Below are 23,460 nucleotides of genomic sequence, written 5' to 3'. Positions count from 1 at the left end.
CTTAAAGTTCACAGAGGCCGACAGCAACAACGAAACAATCTGGGTGACAGTGGCTAAGTGGAGAGCAGGGCCGTCCTGCAATCGGGGTCGGCGGTTTGATCCCCGGCTCCGTCTCCACCAGTCACATGTCAATGTGTCCTTGAGACACTTAATCCCAGATTTCTCCCGTAGCTGAGCCTACGGTGTGTAGATAGATGCTGAATTGTAAGTCGCTTTGGATGAAAGCGTCTGCTAGACTGTAATGTAAAACACATGATACTAAAACCATATTAGTGGTGAAATATCTTTTACTGACAGACGTTACATCGGATTGCATTGCATCATGTGTAATCACATTTTTGTAACAGAATCTCAGGATTTCTGTTTGATCTTTTAACTTGAAAGGATGGATTTCTTGTACAGGTAAACGGTCCCACTGATGTATCGCTCCTCCTTCGGCAGCTCCTTGACTCTCTCAGGGCTCAGATGTGGGTCCTCCATGTATCTGTCGTTCCGTTTGAGTCCTGCTGGACTCCACAGTCCCTCCTCCTCCATCAGCTGCAGCTCGCTCTCCAGATCCTTCTTGTATTCATCTGCTGCTGTTCCTGTGTGGTCGCCTCTTGACATGCAGACAAAAGCACCTGCAGAAAACACATCACATATTCCCTTATAGTGAGTTATATACTGGAGGAGCGGATTATATGAACAAGGATTCTAAATACATAATGAGGTCGTGTTTTTTGATCAACAAACTCATAAAATGTTAACACTGAATTATTTTAGACTCAAATGACCAGAAAGACACAAGACGACCTCAACGGGACTCAAACAACCACAGAGAAATAAAACCACCACAAAGAAACAAACTACTACAAAGAGTCAAACAACCACATCTAAATAAAACCACCACAAAGAAACAAACTACTACAAAGAGTCAAACAACCACATCTAAATAAAACCACCACAAAGAAACAAACTACTACAAAGAGTCAAACAACCACAGAGAAATAAAACCACCACAAAGAAACAAACTACTACAAAGAGTCAAACAACCACATCTAAATAAAACCACCACAAAGAAACAAACTACTACAAAGAGTCAAACAACCACAGAGAAATAAAACCACCACAAAGAAACAAACTACTACAAAGAGTCAAACAACCACAGAGAAATAAAACCACCACAAAGACACAAACTACTACAAAGAGTCAAACAACCACATCTAAATAAAACCACCACAAAGAAACAAACTACTACAAAGAGTCAAACAACCACAGAGAAATAAAACCACCACAAAGAAACAAACTACTACAAAGAGTCAAACAACCACATCTAAATAAAACCACCACAAAGAAACAAACTACTACAAAGAGTCAAACAACCACAGAGAAATAAAACCACCACAAAGAAACAAACTACTACAAAGAGTCAAACAACCACAGAGAAATAAAACCACCACAAAGAAACAAACTACTACAAAGAGTCAAACAACTACAGAGAAATAAAACCACCACAAAGACACAAACTACTACAAAGAGTCAAACAACCACAGAGAAATAAAACCACCACAAAGACACAAACTACTACAAAGAGTCAAACAACCACATCTAAATAAAACCACCACAAAGAAACAAACTACTACAAAGAGTCAAACAACCACATCTAAATAAAACCACCACAAAGAAACAAACTACTACAAAGAGTCAAACAACCACAGAGAAATAAAACCACCACAAAGAAACAAACTACTACAAAGAGTCAAACAACTACAGAGAAATAAAACCACCACAAAGACACAAACTACTACAAAGAGTCAAACAACCACAGAGAAATAAAACCACCACAAAGACACAAACTACTACAAAGAGTCAAACAACCACATCTAAATAAAACCACCACAAAGAAACAAACTACTACAAAGAGTCAAACAACCACAGAGAAATAAAACCGCCACAAAGACACAAACTACTACAAAGAGTCAAACAACCACAGAGAATCAATTAACGTCTCTGATATAAAACTACCACAAACACACACAAAACAACTGAAAAGACAGACAAATGACCACAAAATGACCATAAAGACACTCCAACGACCGCAAAGGGACAAAACAACCACAAAGAGAGTAAAAAAACAACAGACAATCAAATAACCACCAAGACTTAAAACAATCAGGAAGAGACACAAAATGACAACAATGAGACACAAAACTACCACAAAGAGACAAAACGATCACAAAGAGACACAAAATGACACAAAACGACTTCAAAGGGACTCAAAGAACCACAAAGAGACAAAACGACCAAAAAGACAAAACACACAGACAATCAAATAACCACCAAGACGCAAAAACGACCACAGAGAGATGAAAAACAACAAAGAATTAAATAAACACAAAGACAGAAATCGACCTTAAAGGACCAGTTTTGCCAGTTATCCTGAATTCATCACAGTGTCCTGAAGTCAGGACGGTCCTGTAATATCTCCGAACATCAGACATCATTTTATCCTGAATGCAGTTAGGAAACATGTTTCTGTACGACCAAAATTCTCATGTCATTATAAACTGAGATAAAATCTGATTACAGACACAGGACACAGTTCTGGAAGTGTCTTCAGGTCTTCCTCTTGGGCTCCATGCTGCCCCAATAACCTCCAGGTCCTGCTCATCCCCAGTGGACACCACACCCTTGGTCATTGTTGGTTCAGAGGTCTGAAACCACTAAAAACCAAAAGGTTTTTGCTTCAGCATTACTAGAGATGCTCCCATGGCTAATAGATGTGGTTGTTAGTCGGTGACCTGGTTTGGCGGCGTTGCAGAGCTCCCTGACAACACTGACTGGTACAAAACCAGAATCCAGAGCACCGTTGATGATCACCACATCAAATGCACCTGAAACCAGGAGAAGAACAGGAGCCATGTTCAGTTTCCAGGAAAGACTGAAAATATGATATTTGTGAGGAAAATGAAGAGCAATAAGCATCAGATGAACAGGTTTCACCAGATGTTCAGAAGGTCAAGCTGAGCCTCATTCTAACTACCGAGTTTAGTTTCATCACTAAATTAAAACAGGATCATCTCCACACTAGTCGCTGCTTAGAGGTGAGCTGTTAGTAACTCTGCTGCCTTCAAGTGAGGTCGTGTTTACCGAGTTCATGAGCGAGTCGGTGAACTCTTGAGGTATTCACAACCTCCTAAGTGGAGACCTCCTGAGAGCTCCAAGTTCCTGAGTTTTGACGTGTTTGCTGACGTTTTGGTGGATGATTAGTGAATAAATGGTCATAATATCAGTCGTATAAAGTTTTACTTTGTAATCCTATAACATGCCTGAGGTAAATGTGTTTTTCCCAGCGGCCTCATCTTTCTCATCTGTCAGTATGCCTTTGTGTTTATGTGTGTACTTACCTGCTAGCTTACTGAAGTGTTAGCCTAGGTGGCTCCTAGACGCTGACGATAACGTTAATCTTGCCGTTACCGAGCAGCGGTGTTCTCTGACCACTTCAACATCGAACATATTGTGTGAACGACTTCCTGCGTCGTCACCGCGAGCTCACGATTACAGCCACTAACTGTAGCTCAGTGAACCACCTGACAAAGCTAACGTTGGCTAGCTAGCTTAGCATTGAGTGTGTATGTAGTGTGAGTGTCGTGTACCAGTGGGTGCAGGCAGTGGCTCTGTTCCCAGTAAGGCCAGTCTGAGCTCCTTATAGAGGCCGGTCTTATCAGCTTGATCCAGCATGCCTTGACTGCCGTCCACTCCCACAAAGTGCTTAAAGCCCAGTTCAACCATCTGTAAACACAAGAAGAAGAAGACGACCAACATTAACAGTGACACCTGTGAAGAGTGAGGTTCGGTCTGATCGTCTGTCCGTCCAGCACTTTACCAGCTTCTACTGGGGCAGGATTAGTCCAGTTGTCGAAGGCACACCTGGTGGATCTGAACTCCACTCAGCGCAACTTTCTAGTTTTCGACTAATTTCCTCCACACTTTCCTGGACAGAACTCTGTCATTTAGTATTCATTACAGAGGAAATAGAGAGAATGTTTAGTTGATGCGATCGTCAAAATAATGTACGTACGTAGATTACATTTCACGAGGAGCAACAGAAATATACTTTACGTGTAAAATCGAAGTAGATCTGCTCCATCAGACTTATCTCATTGATTTTATGCAGATGACAGTCGTGTCTGTATGTGGTTCCTCTTAAACCCAAACTGTAGAATTACAATCTGCCTTTAACGTTCAGAACTAAAACGTCCTGTGTGGAGATTGTCCTTGATATTTCATGCTGTTATGTCACCTGAAACTCCTACTTGGTGTTATTTATCAGCGTTGGAATTTCAAAATAAAGTGTGATCAGATTGTGTTCTTCTGTTAACCCTTTTGACTTTAAAGCAACAGGCTCACCAGTTTAGCAATCCATCCAGACCCACAGGCTACGTCCAGAACACGAGCTTCTCCACGACTCCCTGAGAAGTTATCCGACAGGAAGTCTACTGTCAGGTGTGGAGCTCTGTAGCTCATCAAGTTGAGATCCTGTTGAACAAAATGATGAAAAATTCCAGTTGGTAGTTTTTACTTAACAACGTAACTACGTAGTTCTACACCGTGGTAGTATTAGTACTGTTACTTTAATGGAAAATCTAAACTTTACTTCATCCATCACTGGTTAAAGAGTGTCGGAAGGAGGTGGTGTACAGAGTACCTGAACAGGTAGTGAACAGAGTACCTGAACAGGTAGTGAACAGAGTACCTGAACAGGTAGTGAACAGAGTACCTGAACAGGTAGTGAACAGCGTACCTGAACAAGTAGAGAACAGAGTACTTGAACAGGTAGTGAACAGAGTACCTGAACAGGTAGAGAACAGAGTACCTGAACAGGTAGTGAACAGAGTACCTGAACAGGTAGTGAACAGAGTACCTGAACAGGTAGTGAACAGAGTACCTGAACAGGTAGTGAACAGAGTACCTGAACAGGTAGTGAACAGAGTACCTGAACAGGTAGTGAACAGAGTACCTGAACAGGTAGTGAACAGCGTACCTGAACAAGTAGAGAACAGAGTACTTGAACAGGTAGTGAACAGAGTACCTGAACAGGTAGAGAACAGAGTACCTGAACAGGTAGTGAACAGAGTACCTGAACAGGTAGTGAACAGAGTACCTGAACAGGTAGTGAACAGAGTACCTGAACAGGTAGTGAACAGAGTACCTGAACAGGTAGTGAACAGAGTACCTGAACAGGTAGTGAACAGAGTACCTGAACAGGTAGTGAACAGCGTACCTGAACAGGTAGTGAACAGAGTACTTGAACAGGTAGTGAACAGCGTACCTGAACAAGTAGAGAACAGAGTACTTGAACAGGTAGAGAACAGAGTACCTGAACAAGTAGAGAACAGAGTACTTGAACAGGTAGTGAACAGCGTACCTGAACAAGTAGAGAACAGAGTACTTGAACAGGTAGAGAACAGAGTACCTGAACAGGTAGTGAACAGAGTACCTGAACAAGTAGAGAACAGAGTACCTGAACAGGTAGTGAACAGAGTACTTGAACAGGTAGTGAACAGCGTACCTGAACAGGTAGTGAACAGAGTACCTGAACAGGTAGTGAACAGAGTACCTGAACAGGTAGTGAACAGAGTACCTGAACAGGTAGTGAACAGAGTACCTGAACAGGTAGTGAACAGCGTACCTGAACAGGTAGTGAACAGAGTACTTGAACAGGTAGTGAACAGCGTACCTGAACAAGTAGAGAACAGAGTACTTGAACAGGTAGAGAACAGAGTACCTGAACAAGTAGAGAACAGAGTACTTGAACAGGTAGTGAACAGCGTACCTGAACAAGTAGAGAACAGAGTACTTGAACAGGTAGAGAACAGAGTACCTGAACAGGTAGTGAACAGAGTACCTGAACAAGTAGAGAACAGAGTACCTGAACAGGTAGTGAACAGAGTACTTGAACAGGTAGTGAACAGCGTACCTGAACAGGTAGTGAACAGAGTACTTGAACAGGTAGTGAACAGCGTACCTGAACAAGTAGAGAACAGAGTACTTGAACAGGTAGTGAACAGAGTACCTGAACAGGTAGTGAACAGAGTACCTGAACAGGTAGTGAACAGAGTACCTGAACAGGTAGTGAACAGAGTACCTGAACAGGTAGTGAACAGAGTACCTGAACAGGTAGTGAACAGCGTACCTGAACAGGTAGTGAACAGAGTACTTGAACAGGTAGTGAACAGCGTACCTGAACAAGTAGAGAACAGAGTACTTGAACAGGTAGAGAACAGAGTACCTGAACAAGTAGAGAACAGAGTACTTGAACAGGTAGTGAACAGCGTACCTGAACAAGTAGAGAACAGAGTACTTGAACAGGTAGAGAACAGAGTACCTGAACAGGTAGTGAACAGAGTACCTGAACAAGTAGAGAACAGAGTACCTGAACAGGTAGTGAACAGAGTACTTGAACAGGTAGTGAACAGCGTACCTGAACAGGTAGTGAACAGAGTACTTGAACAGGTAGTGAACAGCGTACCTGAACAAGTAGAGAACAGAGTACTTGAACAGGTAGAGAACAGAGTACCTGAACAAGTAGAGAACAGAGTACTTGAACAGGTAGAGAACAGAGTACCTGAACAAGTAGAGAACAGAGTACTTGAACAGGTAGAGAACAGAGTACCTGAACAAGTAGAGAACAGAGTACTTGAACAGGTAGTGAACAGCGTACCTGAACAAGTAGAGAACAGAGTACTTGAACAGGTAGAGAACAGAGTACCTGAACAGGTAGTGAACAGAGTACCTGAACAAGTAGAGAACAGAGTACTTGAACAGGTAGAGAACAGAGTACCTGAACAGGTAGTGAACAGCGTACCTGAACAAGTAGAGAACAGAGTACTTGAACAGGTAGAGAACAGAGTACCTGAACAGGTAGAGAACAGAGTACCCACACAGGTAGAGAACAGAGTACTTGAACAGGTAGAGAACAGAGTACCTGAACAGGTAGTGAACAGAGTACCTGAACAAGTAGAGAACAGAGTACCTGAACAGGTAGTGAACAGCGTACCTGAACAAGTAGAGAACAGAGTACTTGAACAGGTAGAGAACAGAGTACCTGAACAGGTAGAGTACAGTGGGTTTCCTGGTACTTTAAGTTCCCATCAAACCTAAACTCAGATCAGGTTCTTTGAACAAACCTCCTCATAGTTTTCTGCCCAGCTGTCGTAGGACTGAACACAAAGTTTTGGATCAGAACTGTTAAAGGACTGAAATGCGGCCCTGGCATCAAATTCAGTTCTGCGGGAGTCGGACATGATGAGGAAGAGATCCTGCAGGAGACAGACCACAGACATGATTATAAGATATGTTAGTGTCACATGATGAAACTGTTAGAGCACTCAATATAAAGTCAAAGATACTGTCAGATAAGAGATCAGATAAACCACAAAATACATATAGTAACACAATATCAAAGGTAATATCGTAAAGTATAATGAAGCCTAATGTAATATAATAAAATACGAAATAAAGAAAATCTGATTTACTGCAGCTCACTTTCATCCGTAGTCTCAGTAAATACTTTCAATGTTGGATCGTTGAAAAAGAAACATCTTCCCAACTCTGACGCCTCTGAGTGGTCAAACGAATGAAGACACAGAAACACATCGGACACACTCCATACCTCGACCTCAGAGGGACATGGAGTACTTTATACTGCACTACACCTCAGAGGGACATGGAGTACTTTATACTGTACTACACCTCAGAGGGACATGTTGTACTTTATACTGTACTACACCTCAGAGGGACATGGAGTACTTTATACTGCACTACACCTCAGAGGGACATGGAGTACTTTATACTGCACTACACCTCAGAGGGACATGGAGTACTTTATACTGCACTACACCTCAGAGGGACATGTTGTACTTTATACTGTACTACACCTCAGAGGGACATGTTGTACTTTATACTGCACTACACCTCAGAGGGACATGTTGTACTTTATACTGTACTACACCTCAGAGGGACATGGAGTACTTTATACTGCACTACACCTCAGAGGGACATGGAGTACTTTATACTGTACTACACCTCAGAGGGACATGGAGTACTTTATACAGTACTACACCTCAGAGGGACATGGAGTACTTTATACTGCACTACACCTCAGAGGGACATGGAGTACTTTATACTGTACTACACCTCAGAGGGACATGGAGTACTTTATACTGTACTACACCTCAGAGGGACATGGAGTACTTTATACTGCACTACACCTCAGAGGGACATGGAGTACTTTATACTGTACTACACCTCAGAGGGACATGTTGTACTTTATACTGTACTACACCTCAGAGGGACATGGAGTACTTTATACTGCACTACACCTCAGAGGGACATGGAGTACTTTATACAGTATTACACCTCAGAGAGACATGTAGTACTTTATACTGTACTACACCTCAGAGGGACATGGAGTACTTTATACAGTATTACACCTCAGAGAGACATGTAGTACTTTATACTGTACTACACCTCAGAGGGACATGGAGTACTTTATACAGTATTACACATCAGAGAGACATGTAGTACTTTATACTGTACTACACCTCAGAGGGACATGTAGTACTTTATACTGTACTACACCTCAGAGGGACATGGAGTACTTTATACTGCACTACACCTCAGAGGGACATGTAGTACTTTATACAGTATTACACCTCAGAGAGACATGTAGTACTTTATACTGTACTACACCTCAGAGGGACATGTAGTACTTTATACAGTATTACACCTCAGAGAGACATGTTGAACTTTATACTGTACTACACCTCAGAGGGACATGGAGTACTTTATACTGCACTACACCTCAGAGGGACATGTCGTACTTTATACTGTACTACACCTCAGAGGGACATGGAGTACTTTATACTGTACTACACCTCAGAGGGACATGGAGTACTTTATACTGCACTACACCTCAGAGGTACATGTTGTACTTTATACTGCACTACATCTCAGAGGGACATGTCGTACTTTATACTGCACTACATCTCAGAGGGACATGTAGTACTTTATACTGCACTACACCTCAGAGGGACATGTAGTACTTTATACTGTACTACACCTCAGAGGGACATGTCGTACTTTATACTGTACTACACCTCAGAGGGACATGTAGTACTTTATACTGTACTACACCTCAGAGGGACATGGAGTACTTTATACTGTACTACACCTCAGAGGGACATGTAGTACTTTATACTGTACTACACCTCAGAGGGACATGGAGTACTTTATACTGTACTACACCTCAGAGGGACATGTCGTACTTTATACTGTACTACACCTCAGAGGGACATGTAGTACTTTATACTGTACTACACCTCAGAGGGACATGGAGTACTTTATACTGTACTACACCTCAGAGGGACATGTAGTACTTTATACTGTACTACACCTCAGAGGGACATGGAGTACTTTATACTGTACTACACCTCAGAGGGACATGTAGTACTTTATACTGTACTACACCTCAGATGTACATGTACTTTATACTGCACTACATCTCAGAGATACATGTTGTACTTTATACTGTACTACACCTCAGAGGGACATGGAGTACTTTATACTGTACTACATCTCAGAGGGACATGGAGTACTTTATACTGTACTACACCTCAGAGGGACATGGAGTACTTTATACTGTACTACACCTCAGAGGGACATGTAGTACTTTATACTGCACTACATCTTAGAGGTACATATAGTACTTTATACTGTACTACATCTCAGATGTACATGTACTTTATACTGCACTACATCTCAGAGATACATGTTGTACTTTATACTGTACTACATCTCAGAGGGACATGGAGTACTTTATACTGTACTACATCTCAGAGGGACATGGAGTACTTTATACTGTACTACACCTCAGAGGGACATGGAGTACTTTATACTGTACTACACCTCAGAGGGACATGTAGTACTTTATACTGCACTACATCTCAGAGGTACATGTAGTACTTTATACTGCACTACATCTCAGAGGTACATGTAGTACTTTATACTGTACTACACCTCAAAGGGACATGTAGTACTTTATACTGTACTACATCTCAGATGTACATGTACTTTATACTGCACTACATCTCAGAGATACATGTTGTACTTTATACTGTACTACATCTCAGAGGGACATGGAGTACTTTATACTGTACTACATCTCAGAGGGACATGTCGTACTTTATACTGCACCAAATCTCAGAGGTACATGTAGTACTTTATACTGTACTACATCTCAGAGGGACATGTCGTACTTTATACTGCACTACATCTCAGAGGGACATGTAGTACTTTATACTGCACTACATCTCAGAGATACATGTTGTACTTTATACTGCACTACATCTCAGAGGGATATGTTGTACTTTATACTGCACTACATCTCAGAGGGACATGTTGTACTTTATACTGTACTACACCTCAGAGGGACATGTCGTACTTTATACTGCACTACATCTCAGAGGGACATGTAGTACTTTATACTGCACTACATCTCAGAGATACATGTTGTACTTTATACTGCACTACATCTCAGAGGGATATGTTGTACTTTATACTGCACTACATCTCAGAGGGACATGTAGTACTTTATACTGCACTACATCTCAGAGGGACATGTAGTACTTTATACTGTACTACATCTCAGATGTACATGTACTTTATACTGCACTACATCTCAGAGATACATGTTGTACTTTATACTGCACTACATCTCAGAGGGACATGTTGTACTTTATACTGTACTACATCTCAGAGGGATATGTTGTACTTTATACTGCACTACATCTCAGAGGGACATGTAGTACTTTATACTGTACTACATCTCAGATGTACATGTACTTTATACTGCACTACATCTCAGAGGGACATGTTGTACTTTATACTGTACTACATCTCAGAGGGATATGTTGTACTTTATACTGCACTACATCTCAGAGATAGATGTTGTACTTTATACTGCACTACATCTCAGAGGGACATGTTGTACTTTATACTGCACTACATCTCAGAGGTACATGTTGTACTTTATACTGCACTACATCTCAGAGGTACATGTTGTACTTTATACTGCACTACATCTCAGAGGGACATGTTGTACTTTATACTGCCCTACATCTCAGAGGGACATGTTGTACTTTATACTGTACTACATCTCAGAGGGACATGTTGCACTTTATACTGTACTACATCTCAGAGGGACATGTTGTACTTTATACTGTACTACATCTCAGATGTACATGTACTTTATACTGCACTACATCTCAGAGATACATGTTGTACTTTATACTGTACTACATCTCAGAGGGACATGGAGTACTTTATACTGTACTACATCTCAGAGGGACATGGAGTACTTTATACTGTACTACACCTCAGAGGGACATGGAGTACTTTATACTGTACTACACCTCAGAGGGACATGTAGTACTTTATACTGTACTACATCTCAGAGGGACATGTTGTACTTTATACTGTACTACATCTCAGATGTACATGTACTTTATACTGCACTACATCTCAGAGATACATGTTGTACTTTATACTGTACTACATCTCAGAGGGACATGGAGTACTTTATACTGTACTACATCTCAGAGGGACATGGAGTACTTTATACTGTACTACACCTCAGAGGGACATGGAGTACTTTATACTGTACTACACCTCAGAGGGACATGTAGTACTTTATACTGTACTACATCTCAGAGGGACATGTTGTACTTTATACTGCACTACATCTCAGAGATACATGTTGTACTTTATACTGTACTACATCTCAGAGGGACATGGAGTACTTTATACTGTACTACATCTCAGAGGGACATGTCGTACTTTATACTGCACTACATCTCAGAGGTACATGTAGTACTTTATACTGTACTACATCTCAGAGGTACATGTAGTACTTTATACTGCACTACATCTCAGAGATACATGTTGTACTTTATACTGTACTACATCTCAGATGTACATGTACTTTATACTGCACTACATCTCAGAGATACATGTTGTACTTTATACTGTACTACATCTCAGAGGGACATGTCGTACTTTATACTGCACTACATCTCAGAGGTACATGTAGTACTTTATACTGTACTACACCTCAGAGGGACATGTAGTACTTTATACTGCACTACATCTCAGAGATACATGTTGTACTTTATACTGTACTACATCTCAGATGTACATGTACTTTATACTGCACTACATCTCAGAGATACATGTTGTACTTTATACTGTACTACATCTCAGAGGGACATGGAGTACTTTATACTGTACTACATCTCAGAGGGACATGTCGTACTTTATACTGCACTACATCTCAGAGGTACATGTAGTACTTTATACTGTACTACATCTCAGAGGGACATGGAGTACTTTATACTGCACTACATCTCAGAGATACATGTTGTACTTTATACTGTACTACATCTCAGATGTACATGTACTTTATACTGTACTACATCTCAGAGATACATGTTGTACTTTATACTGTACTACATCTCAGAGGGACATGTAGTACTTTATACTGTACTACACCTCAGAGGGACATGTCATACTTTATACTGCACTACATCTCAGAGGGACATGTTGTACTTTATACTGTACTACATCTCAGAGGGACATGTAGTACTTTATACTGTACTACATCTCAGATGTACATGTACTTTATACTGCACTACATCTCAGAGATACATGTTGTACTTTATACTGTACTACATCTCAGAGGGACATGTAGTACTTTATAGTGTACTACATCTCAGATGTACATGTTGTACTTTATACTGTACTACATCTCAGAGGGACATGTTGTACTTTATACTGCACTACATCTCAGAGGGACATGTAGTACTTTATAGTGTACTACATCTCAGATGTACATGTACTTTATACTGCACTACATCTCAGAGGGACATGTTGTACTTTATACTGTACTACATCTCAGAGGGACATGTTGTACTTTATACTGCACTACATCTCAGAGGGACATGTTGTACTTTATACTGCACTACATCTCAGAGGGACATGTTGTACTTTATACTGCACTACATCTCAGAGGGACATGTTGTACTTTATACTGTACTACATCTCAGAGGGACATGTTGTACTTTATACTGTACTACATCTCAGAGGGACATGTAGTACTTTATAGTGTACTACATCTCAGATGTACATGTACTTTATACTGCACTACATCTCAGAGGAACATGTACTTTATACTGTACTACATCTCAGAGGGACATGTTGTACTTTATACTGCACTACATCTCAGAGGGACATGTTGTACTTTATACTGCACTACATCTCAGAGGGACATGTTGTACTTTATACTGCACTACATCTCAGAGGGACATGTTGTACTTTATACTGCACTACATCTCAGAGGGACATGTTGTACTTTATACTGCACTACATCTCAGAGGGACATGTTGTACTTTATACTGTACTACATCTCAGAGGGACATGTTGTACTTTATACTGCACTACATCTCAGATGTACATGTACTTTATACTGCACTACATCTCAGAGGGACATGTAGTACTTTATACTGTACTACATCTCAGATGTACATGTACTTTATACTGCACTACATCTCAGAGGTACATGTTGTACTTTATACTGCACTACATCTCAGAGGGACATGTAGTACTTTATACTGTACTACACCTCAGATGTACATGTTGTACTTTATACTGTACTACATCTCAGAGGTACATGTTGTACTTTATACTGTACTACATCTCAGAGGTACATGTTGTACTTTATACTGTACTACACCTCAGAGGTACATGTTGTACTTTATACTGTACTACATCTCAGAGGTACATGTTGTACTTTATACTGTACTACATCTCAGAGGGACATGTTGTACTTTATACTGTACTACATCTCAGAGGTACATGTTGTACTTTATACTGTACTACATCTCAGAGGGACATGTTGTACTTTATACTGTACTACATCTCAGAGGGACATGTTGTACTTTATACTGTACTACATCTCAGATGTACATGTTGTACTTTATACTGTACTACATCTCAGAGGTACATGTTGTACTTTATACTGTACTACATCTCAGAGGTACATGTTGTACTTTATACTGTACTACATCTCAGAGGTACATGTTGTACTTTATACTGTACTACATCTCAGAGGGACATGTTGTACTTTATACTGTACTACATCTCAGAGGTACATGTTGTACTTTATACTGTACTACATCTCAGAGGGACATGTTGTACTTTATACTGTACTACATCTCAGAGGTACATGTTGTACTTTATACTGTACTACATCTCAGAGGTACATGTTGTACTTTATACTGTACTACATCTCAGAGGGACATGTTGTACTTTATACTGTACTACATCTCAGAGGTACATGTTGTACTTTATACTGTACTACATCTCAGAGGGACATGTTGTACTTTATACTGTACTACATCTCAGAGGGACATGTTGTACTTTATACTGTACTACATCTCAGATGTACATGTTGTACTTTATACTGTACTACATCTCAGAGGGACATGTTGTACTTTATACTGTACTACATCTCAGAGGTACATGTTGTACTTTATACTGTACTACATCTCAGAGGGACATGTTGTACTTTATACTGTACTACATCTCAGAGGGACATGTTGTACTTTATACTGTACTACATCTCAGATGTACATGTTGTACTTTATACTGTACTACATCTCAGAGGTACATGTTGTACTTTATACTGTACTACATCTCAGAGGTACATGTTGTACTTTATACTGTACTACATCTCAGAGGTACATGTTGTACTTTATACTGTACTACATCTCAGAGGGACATGTTGTACTTTATACTGTACTACATCTCAGAGGTACATGTTGTACTTTATACTGTACTACATCTCAGAGGGACATGTTGTACTTTATACTGTACTACATCTCAGAGGTACATGTTGTACTTTATACTGTACTACATCTCAGAGGTACATGTTGTACTTTATACTGTACTACATCTCAGAGGGACATGTTGTACTTTATACTGTACTACATCTCAGAGGTACATGTTGTACTTTATACTGTACTACATCTCAGAGGGACATGTTGTACTTTATACTGTACTACATCTCAGAGGGACATGTTGTACTTTATACTGTACTACATCTCAGATGTACATGTTGTACTTTATACTGTACTACATCTCAGAGGTACATGTTGTACTTTATACTGTACTACATCTCAGAGGTACATGTTGTACTTTATACTGTACTACATCTCAGAGGTACATGTTGTACTTTATACTGTACTACATCTCAGAGGGACATGTTGTACTTTATACTGTACTACATCTCAGAGGTACATGTTGTACTTTATACTGTACTACATCTCAGAGGGACATGTTGTACTTTATACTGTACTACATCTCAGAGGGACATGTTGTACTTTATACTGTACGACATCTCAGAGGTACATGTTGTACTTTATACTGTGCTACATCTCAGATGTACATGTTGTACTTTATACTGTACTACATCTCAGAGGTACATGTTGTACTTTATACTGTACTACATCTCAGAGGTACATGTTGTACTTTATACTGTACTACATCTCAGAGGGACATGTTGTACTTTATACTGTACTACATCTCAGAGGTACATGTTGTACTTTATACTGTACTACATCTCAGAGGGACATGTTGTACTTTATACTGTACTACATCTCAGAGGTACATGTTGTACTTTATACTGTACTACATCTCAGAGGTACATGTTGTACTTTATACTGTACTACATCTCAGAGGGACATGTTGTACTTTATACTGTACTACATCTCAGAGTTACATGTTGTACTTTATACTGTACTACATCTCAGAGGGACATGTTGTACTTTATACTGTACTACATCTCAGAGGGACATGTTGTACTTTATACTGTACTACATCTCAGATGTACATGTTGTACTTTATACTGTACTACATCTCAGAGGTACATGTTGTACTTTATACTGTACTACATCTCAGAGGTACATGTTGTACTTTATACTGTACTACATCTCAGAGGTACATGTTGTACTTTATACTGTACTACATCTCAGAGGGACATGTTGTACTTTATACTGTACTACATCTCAGAGGGACATGTTGTACTTTATACTGTGCTACATCTCAGAGGGACATGTTGTACTTTATACTGTACGACATCTCAGAGGTACATGTTGTACTTTATACTGTGCTACATCTCAGATGTACATGTTGTACTTTATACTGTACTACATCTCAGAGGTACATGTTGTACTTTATACTGTACTACATCTCAGAGGTACATGTTGTACTTTATACTGTACTACATCTCAGAGGGACATGTTGTACTTTATACTGTACTACATCTCAGAGGTACATGTTGTACTTTATACTGTACTACATCTCAGAGGGACATGTTGTACTTTATACTGTACTACATCTCAGAGGTACATGTTGTACTTTATACTGTACTACATCTCAGAGGGACATGTTGTACTTTATACTGTACTACATCTCAGAGTTACATGTTGTACTTTATACTGTACTACATCTCAGAGGGACATGTTGTACTTTATACTGTACTACATCTCAGATGTACATGTTGTACTTTATACTGTACTACATCTCAGAGGTACATGTTGTACTTTATACTGTACTACATCTCAGAGGTACATGTTGTACTTTATACTGTACTACATCTCAGAGGTACATGTTGTACTTTATACTGTACTACATCTCAGAGGGACATGTTGTACTTTATACTGTACTACATCTCAGAGGGACATGTTGTACTTTATACTGTGCTACATCTCAGAGGGACATGTTGTACTTTATACTGTACGACATCTCAGAGGTACATGTTGTACTTTATACTGTGCTACATCTCAGATGTACATGTTGTACTTTATACTGTACTACATCTCAGAGGTACATGTTGTACTTTATACTGTACTACATCTCAGAGGTACATGTTGTACTTTATACTGTACTACATCTCAGAGGGACATGTTGTACTTTATACTGTACTACATCTCAGAGGTACATGTTGTACTTTATACTGTACTACATCTCAGAGGGACATGTTGTACTTTATACTGTACTACATCTCAGAGGTACATGTTGTACTTTATACTGTACTACATCTCAGAGGTACATGTTGTACTTTATACTGCACTACTTGTACATTTAATACACATTAGAAACTAGACAAACACCACTCACACCCGCATATGTATTCAAATGAGATTGAAGGATTTAGATGATTTAGAGAAGTGGGAATGATATAATGGTATAATAAGAGTCTGTTGGACAAAAAAGTACTGCTGCTGTCTGTTTCTCTGTGTCCCACACAATCTGAGTTTGTAAAGCGGGAGGATTCCACATGATTCCACATGTTTCCACATGTTTCCACATGTTTCCACATGTTTCCACATGTTTCCACATGGTACAAGCCCAGGACTGATGTGAAGGACGTGTCTGACTGGCAGCAAGTCAGACTCAATTCACTGACTTCAGCAATATAGAGGATCCTGGTAATGTACAGTAACAAAGATGAAGAGCTCTCGACACGTGTTTATGCCAACAAACAGAAGAAGAGGAGAACGCACCACAAAGATGAAGAGCAGCCACGACCAGCGCAACAACACGACTTTTGACTCAGACAATGACAAGTCAACGACGCATAACCGTACCAGACGCTCCGCAGTAAACACTTGAAACATGATCTCTTCACCAAACAGCTGACTGTGTATTGTCATGTGACAACTAACGACCAACAACTTGCCCTGTTTCCTATCACTGACTATGAGGACGACTTTGACAGCGACACTGATTCCTTTGATGATTTTGATGCGCAGGTCTAAAGACAGTTTTCTGTCTTTTTATTCTTTTGTGTTTATTGAATTATATTGCCTGCTACGTTTATGGGATCTTTTATCTCACAAGAACTGTTTTTCTTCAGATATTTCAAGTGATGTATTTTCAAATCATACTTTTGGGTAATACTTCTGTTGTTGTTGAAATGTCCTTATAACATATTTTTACTATATTGTGTGATTACTATGTAATCAAAGAGTGGAATGTTATGGGACATCTCAGAGGGACATGTTGTACTTTATACTGTACTACATCTCAGAGGGACATGTTGTACTTTATACTGTGCTACATCTCAGAGGTACATGTTGTACTTTATACTGTACTACATCTCAGAGGTACATGTTGTACTTTATACTGTGCTACATCTCAGAGGGACATGTTGTACTTTATACTGTACTACATCTCAGAGGGACATGTTGTACTTTATACTGTACTACATCTCAGAGGGACATGTTGTACTTTATACTGTACTACATCTCAGAGGGACATGTTGTACTTTATACTGTACTACATCTCAGAGGGACATGTTGTACTTTATACTGTACTACATCTCAGAGGTACATGTTGTACTTTATACTGTACTACATCTTAGAGGGACATGTTGTACTTTATACTGTGCTACATCTCAGAGGGACATGTTGTACTTTATACTGTACTACATCTCAGAGGGACATGTTGTACTTTATACTGTACTACATCTCAGAGGGACATGTTGTACTTTATACTGTACTACATCTCAGAGGTACATGTTGTACTTTATACTGTACTACATCTTAGAGGGACATGTTGTACTTTATACTGTGCTACATCTCAGAGGGACATGTTGTACTTTATACTGTACTACATCTCAGAGGGACATGTTGTACTTTATACTGTACTACATCTCAGAGGGACATGTTGTACTTTATACTGTACTACATCTCAGAGGGACATGTTGTACTTTATACTGTACTACATCTCAGAGGGACATGTATTACTTTATACTGTACTACATCTCAGAGGTACATGTAGTACTTTATACTGTACTACATCTCAGAGGGACATGTTGTACTTTATACTGTACTACATCTCAGAGGGACATGTTGTACTTTATACTGTACTACATCTCAGAGGGACATGTTGTACTTTATACTGTACTACATCTCAGAGGTACATGTTGTACTTTATACTGTACTACATCTCAGAGGGACATGTTGTACTTTATACTGTGCTACATCTCAGAGGGACATGTTGTACTTTATACTGTACTACATCTCAGAGGGACATGTTGTACTTTATACTGTACTACATCTCAGAGGGACATGTTGTACTTTATACTGTACTACATCTCAGAGGTACATGTTGTACTTTATACTGTACTACATCTTAGAGGGACATGTTGTACTTTATACTGTGCTACATCTCAGAGGGACATGTTGTACTTTATACTGTACTACATCTCAGAGGGACATGTTGTACTTTATACTGTACTACATCTCAGAGGGACATGTTGTACTTTATACTGTACTACATCTCAGAGGGACATGTTGTACTTTATACTGTACTACATCTCAGAGGGACATGTATTACTTTATACTGTACTACATCTCAGAGGTACATGTTGTACTTTATACTGTACGACATCTCAGAGGTACATGTTGTACTTTATACTGTACTACATCTCAGAGGGACATGTATTACTTTATACTGTACTACATCTCAGAGGTACATGTAGTACTTTATACTGTACTACATCTCAGAGGTACATGTAGTACTTTATACTGTACTACACCTCAGAGGTACATGTTGTACTTTATACTGTACTACATCTCAGAGGTACATGTAGTACTTTATACTGTACTACATCTCAGAGGTACATGTAGTACTTTATACTGTACTACACCTCAGAGGTACATATTGTACTTTATACTGTACTACATCTCAGAGGTACATGTTGTACTTTATACTGTACTACATCTTAGAGGTACATATAGTACTTTATACTGTACTACATCTCAGAGGTACATGTTGTACTTTATACTGTACTACATCTTAGAGGTACATATAGTACTTTATACTGTACTACATCTCAGAGGTACATGTTGTACTTTATACTGTACTACATCTTAGAGGTACATATAGTACTTTATACTGTACTACATCTCAGAGGTACATGTAGTACTTTATACTGTACTACACCTCAGAGGTACATATTGTACTTTATACTGTACTACATCTTAGAGGTACATATAGTACTTTATACTGTACTACATCTCAGAGGTACATATTGTACTTTATACTGTACTACACCTCAGAGGTACATGTAGTACTTTATACTGTACTACATCTCAGAGGTACATGTAGTACTTTATACTGTACTACATCTCAGAGGTACATATAGTACTTTATACTGTACTACATCTCAGAGGTACATGTAGTACTTTATACTGTACTACACCTCAGAGGTACATATTGTACTTTATACTGTACTACATCTTAGAGGTACATATAGTACTTTATACTGTACTACATCTCAGAGGGACATGTTGTACTTTATACTGTACTACATCTCAGAGGTACATGTTGTACTTTATACTGTACTACACCTCAGAGGTACATGTTGTACTTTATACTGTACTACATCTCAGAGGTACATGTTGTACTTTATACTGTACTACATCTCAGAGGTACATGTTGTACTTTATACTGTACTACATCTCAGAGGTACATGTTGTACTTTATACTGTACTACATCTCAGAGGTACATGTTGTACTTTACACTGTACTACATCTCAGAGGTACATGTTGTACTTTATACTGTACTACATCTCAGAGGTACATGTTGTACTTTAAACTGTACTACACCTGAGAGGTACATGTTGTACTTTATACTGTACTACATCTCAGAGGTACATGTTGTACTTTATACTGTACTACATCTCAGAGGTACATGTTGTACTTTAAACTGTACTACACCTCAGAGGTACATGTTGTACTTTATACTGTACTACATCTCAGAGGTACATGTTGTACTTTATACTGTACTACACCTCAGAGGTACATGTTGTACTTTATACTGTACTACATCTCAGAGGTACATGTTGTACTTTACACTGTACTACATCTCAGAGGTACATGTTGTACTTTATACTGTACTACATCTCAGAGGTACATGTTGTACTTTATACTGTACTACACCTCAGAGGTACATGTTGTACTTTATACTGTACTACATCTCAGAGGGACATGTTGTACTTTATACTGTACTACATCTCAGAGGTACATGTTGTACTTTATACTGTACTACATCTCAGAGGTACATGTTGTACTTTATACTGTACTACATCTCAGAGGTACATGTTGTACTTTATACTGTACTACACCTCAGAGGTACATGTTGTACTTTATACTGTACTACATCTCAGAGGGACATGTTGTACTTTATACTGTACTACATCTCAGAGGTACATGTTGTACTTTATACTGTACTACACCTCAGAGGTACATGTTGTACTTTATACTGTACTACATCTCAGAGGTACATGTTGTACTTTATACTGTACTACATCTCAGAGGTACATGTTGTACTTTATACTGTACTACACCTCAGAGGTACATGTTGTACTTTATACTGTACTACATCTCAGAGGTACATGTTGTACTTTATACTGTACTACATCTCAGAGGTGCATGTTGTACTTTATACTGTACTACATCTCAGAGGTACATGTTGTACTTTATACTGTACTACATCTCAGAGGTACATGTTGTACTTTATACTGTACTACATCTCAGAGGTACATGTTGTACTTTATACTGTACTACACCTCAGAGGTACATGTTGTACTTTATACTGTACTACATCTCAGAGGTACATGTTGTACTTTACACTGTACTACATCTCAGAGGTACATGTTGTACTTTATACTGTACTACATCTCAGAGGTACATGTTGTATTATTCAAATAGACCTTGTATTTGCAGAAATACACTCTTTTTAGTTTGGGGATGCAGTTTTCCAGCAGAAGCCTAAAGATCGTGCTGGAGGTTCAACTTTAAACTCAGATTTAATTCTGTAGCACCAAAACTTTCAACTTCAAGTTGAAACGAGATGTAGGGTTAAGTTGAAGCGTTCCAGGAGCACTGGAATGAGCGCTCTGCTCTACCTGCATGGACATGATGAAGGACAGCAGCACGGGAAACAGGTGAAGCTGGTTTCACTACATACGTGTGGAACATATGAAGCTCGAGCGTGAGTTCAGACATACTCGTGCACACTCGTGCATGTAGGCTCGGTCGAGGCTTTCGATCGTGATATCAGCTGTTTAGATCAGCTGCTCTTCTATCCAGTTGCTGCTGTCTCTTTTAAATATGACCTTCTCTCTGCCTTCAGGACGTTCATGCTGCTGTTACGCTCCCCTCCACCTCCCCATCTACACCCAATCATCAGCTTCATCGACTCATCATTCTATCAGCCACGAAGGCGTGAGAGTCGTCGGCACTCACCTGTGTGTGGATCAGTTCAGGTAGAGGAGCGCTGTGAGTGTGAGAGCAGTGATGATGATGAGGGTTTATAAGGAGACGTCTGAGCACACGTCAGCTGCTGAACAAGCCAAACACGGAAACAGCACAGAAGCCTGAGGCCGGTTCGCTTTATTCTCACTTTACACCATCAGGACATCTGAGGTGTGTCTTGATGCTACACAAACACACACAGTTATTGTGTGACTCTTCTGCATCTCTTTCCAGGTGAACAGGGTGTTTGGAGGGTTTTGTCTCTTGATATCTGTTGAAGGCTCCTCTTCTCACCAATGTGAAGGTAACGTGTTCACCAAGGCTCAGGATCAGGGCCACGCCTCAACCGCTCCTCTGATCACCTGACGGAGTCTACGTTTACCGGCTCCATTCTCATGGCCCCGCCCACTTCCATCTCGTCCAGTCCTCACAGCGGTTTAAACAGTCAGTCTCATGTGTCCAGAGGCCGTTGTGATTCTTGTTGGGATCTGGCGACGCCTCCTGGCTGGCTGAGTCCCTCACATGCGTTTTCAAACACAGGAGCATCCGTGTTTTCCTTCCTTTCAACAAACGCCTGACCTGGGATCTGCCAGAAACTCCACCCAGGATGACCACACCCCCAGCTCCGACCAAAACCTGATGCTGGTCCCTCATTGGCCAAGAAAGGGCCCCCCACTGTTTGTGCGACCTGGTTTATAAGCTCCAGCGCTGCGAGAATCGCTCTCTTCACTCTGGACTCGTTCTGGAACAGAAGACCCACGAGGCTCTTCCTCCAGACATGCTGGTGTAGGGAGGTCCACGAGGCTCTTCCTCCAGACATGCTGGTGTAGGGAGGTCCACGAGGCTCTTCCTCCAGACATGCTGGTGTAGGGAGGTCCACGAGGCCTCTTCCTCCAGACATGCTGGTGTAGGGAGGTCCACGAGGCTCTTCCTCCAGACATGCTGGTGTAGGGAGGTCCACGAGGCTCTTCCTCCAGACATGCTGGTGTAGGGAGGTCCACGAGGCTCTTCCTCCAGACATGCTGGTGTAGGGAGGTC

General features: G+C 40.1%; 1 protein-coding gene across 1 annotated transcript; it reads right to left on the bottom strand.

Moving 5' to 3' along the window:
• Positions 1 to 257: 257 nt before the first annotated feature.
• Positions 258 to 22,728, bottom strand: LOC306782335 (methyltransferase-like protein 27). Its single transcript, XM_079275651.1, has 6 exons — positions 22,414 to 22,728; positions 7,170 to 7,301; positions 4,390 to 4,518; positions 3,636 to 3,771; positions 2,781 to 2,873; positions 258 to 620 (listed from the first exon to the last, which is right to left on the bottom strand). The coding sequence occupies exons 2-6, from the start codon at positions 7,284 to 7,286 to the stop codon at positions 373 to 375; spliced, it is 723 nt and encodes a 240-aa protein (XP_079131777.1). The 5' UTR covers positions 7,287 to 7,301; positions 22,414 to 22,728; the 3' UTR covers positions 258 to 372.
• Positions 22,729 to 23,460: the final 732 nt, after the last annotated feature.

The sequence above is a fragment of the Melanostigma gelatinosum genome (genome assembly GCF_949748355.1).
Source record: "Melanostigma gelatinosum genome assembly, chromosome: 9".
NCBI classification, from domain to species: domain Eukaryota; kingdom Metazoa; phylum Chordata; class Actinopteri; order Perciformes; family Zoarcidae; genus Melanostigma; species Melanostigma gelatinosum.
Note: the sequence above shows the minus strand (reverse complement) of the source record. Positions and strands in the feature narration are given on the sequence as shown.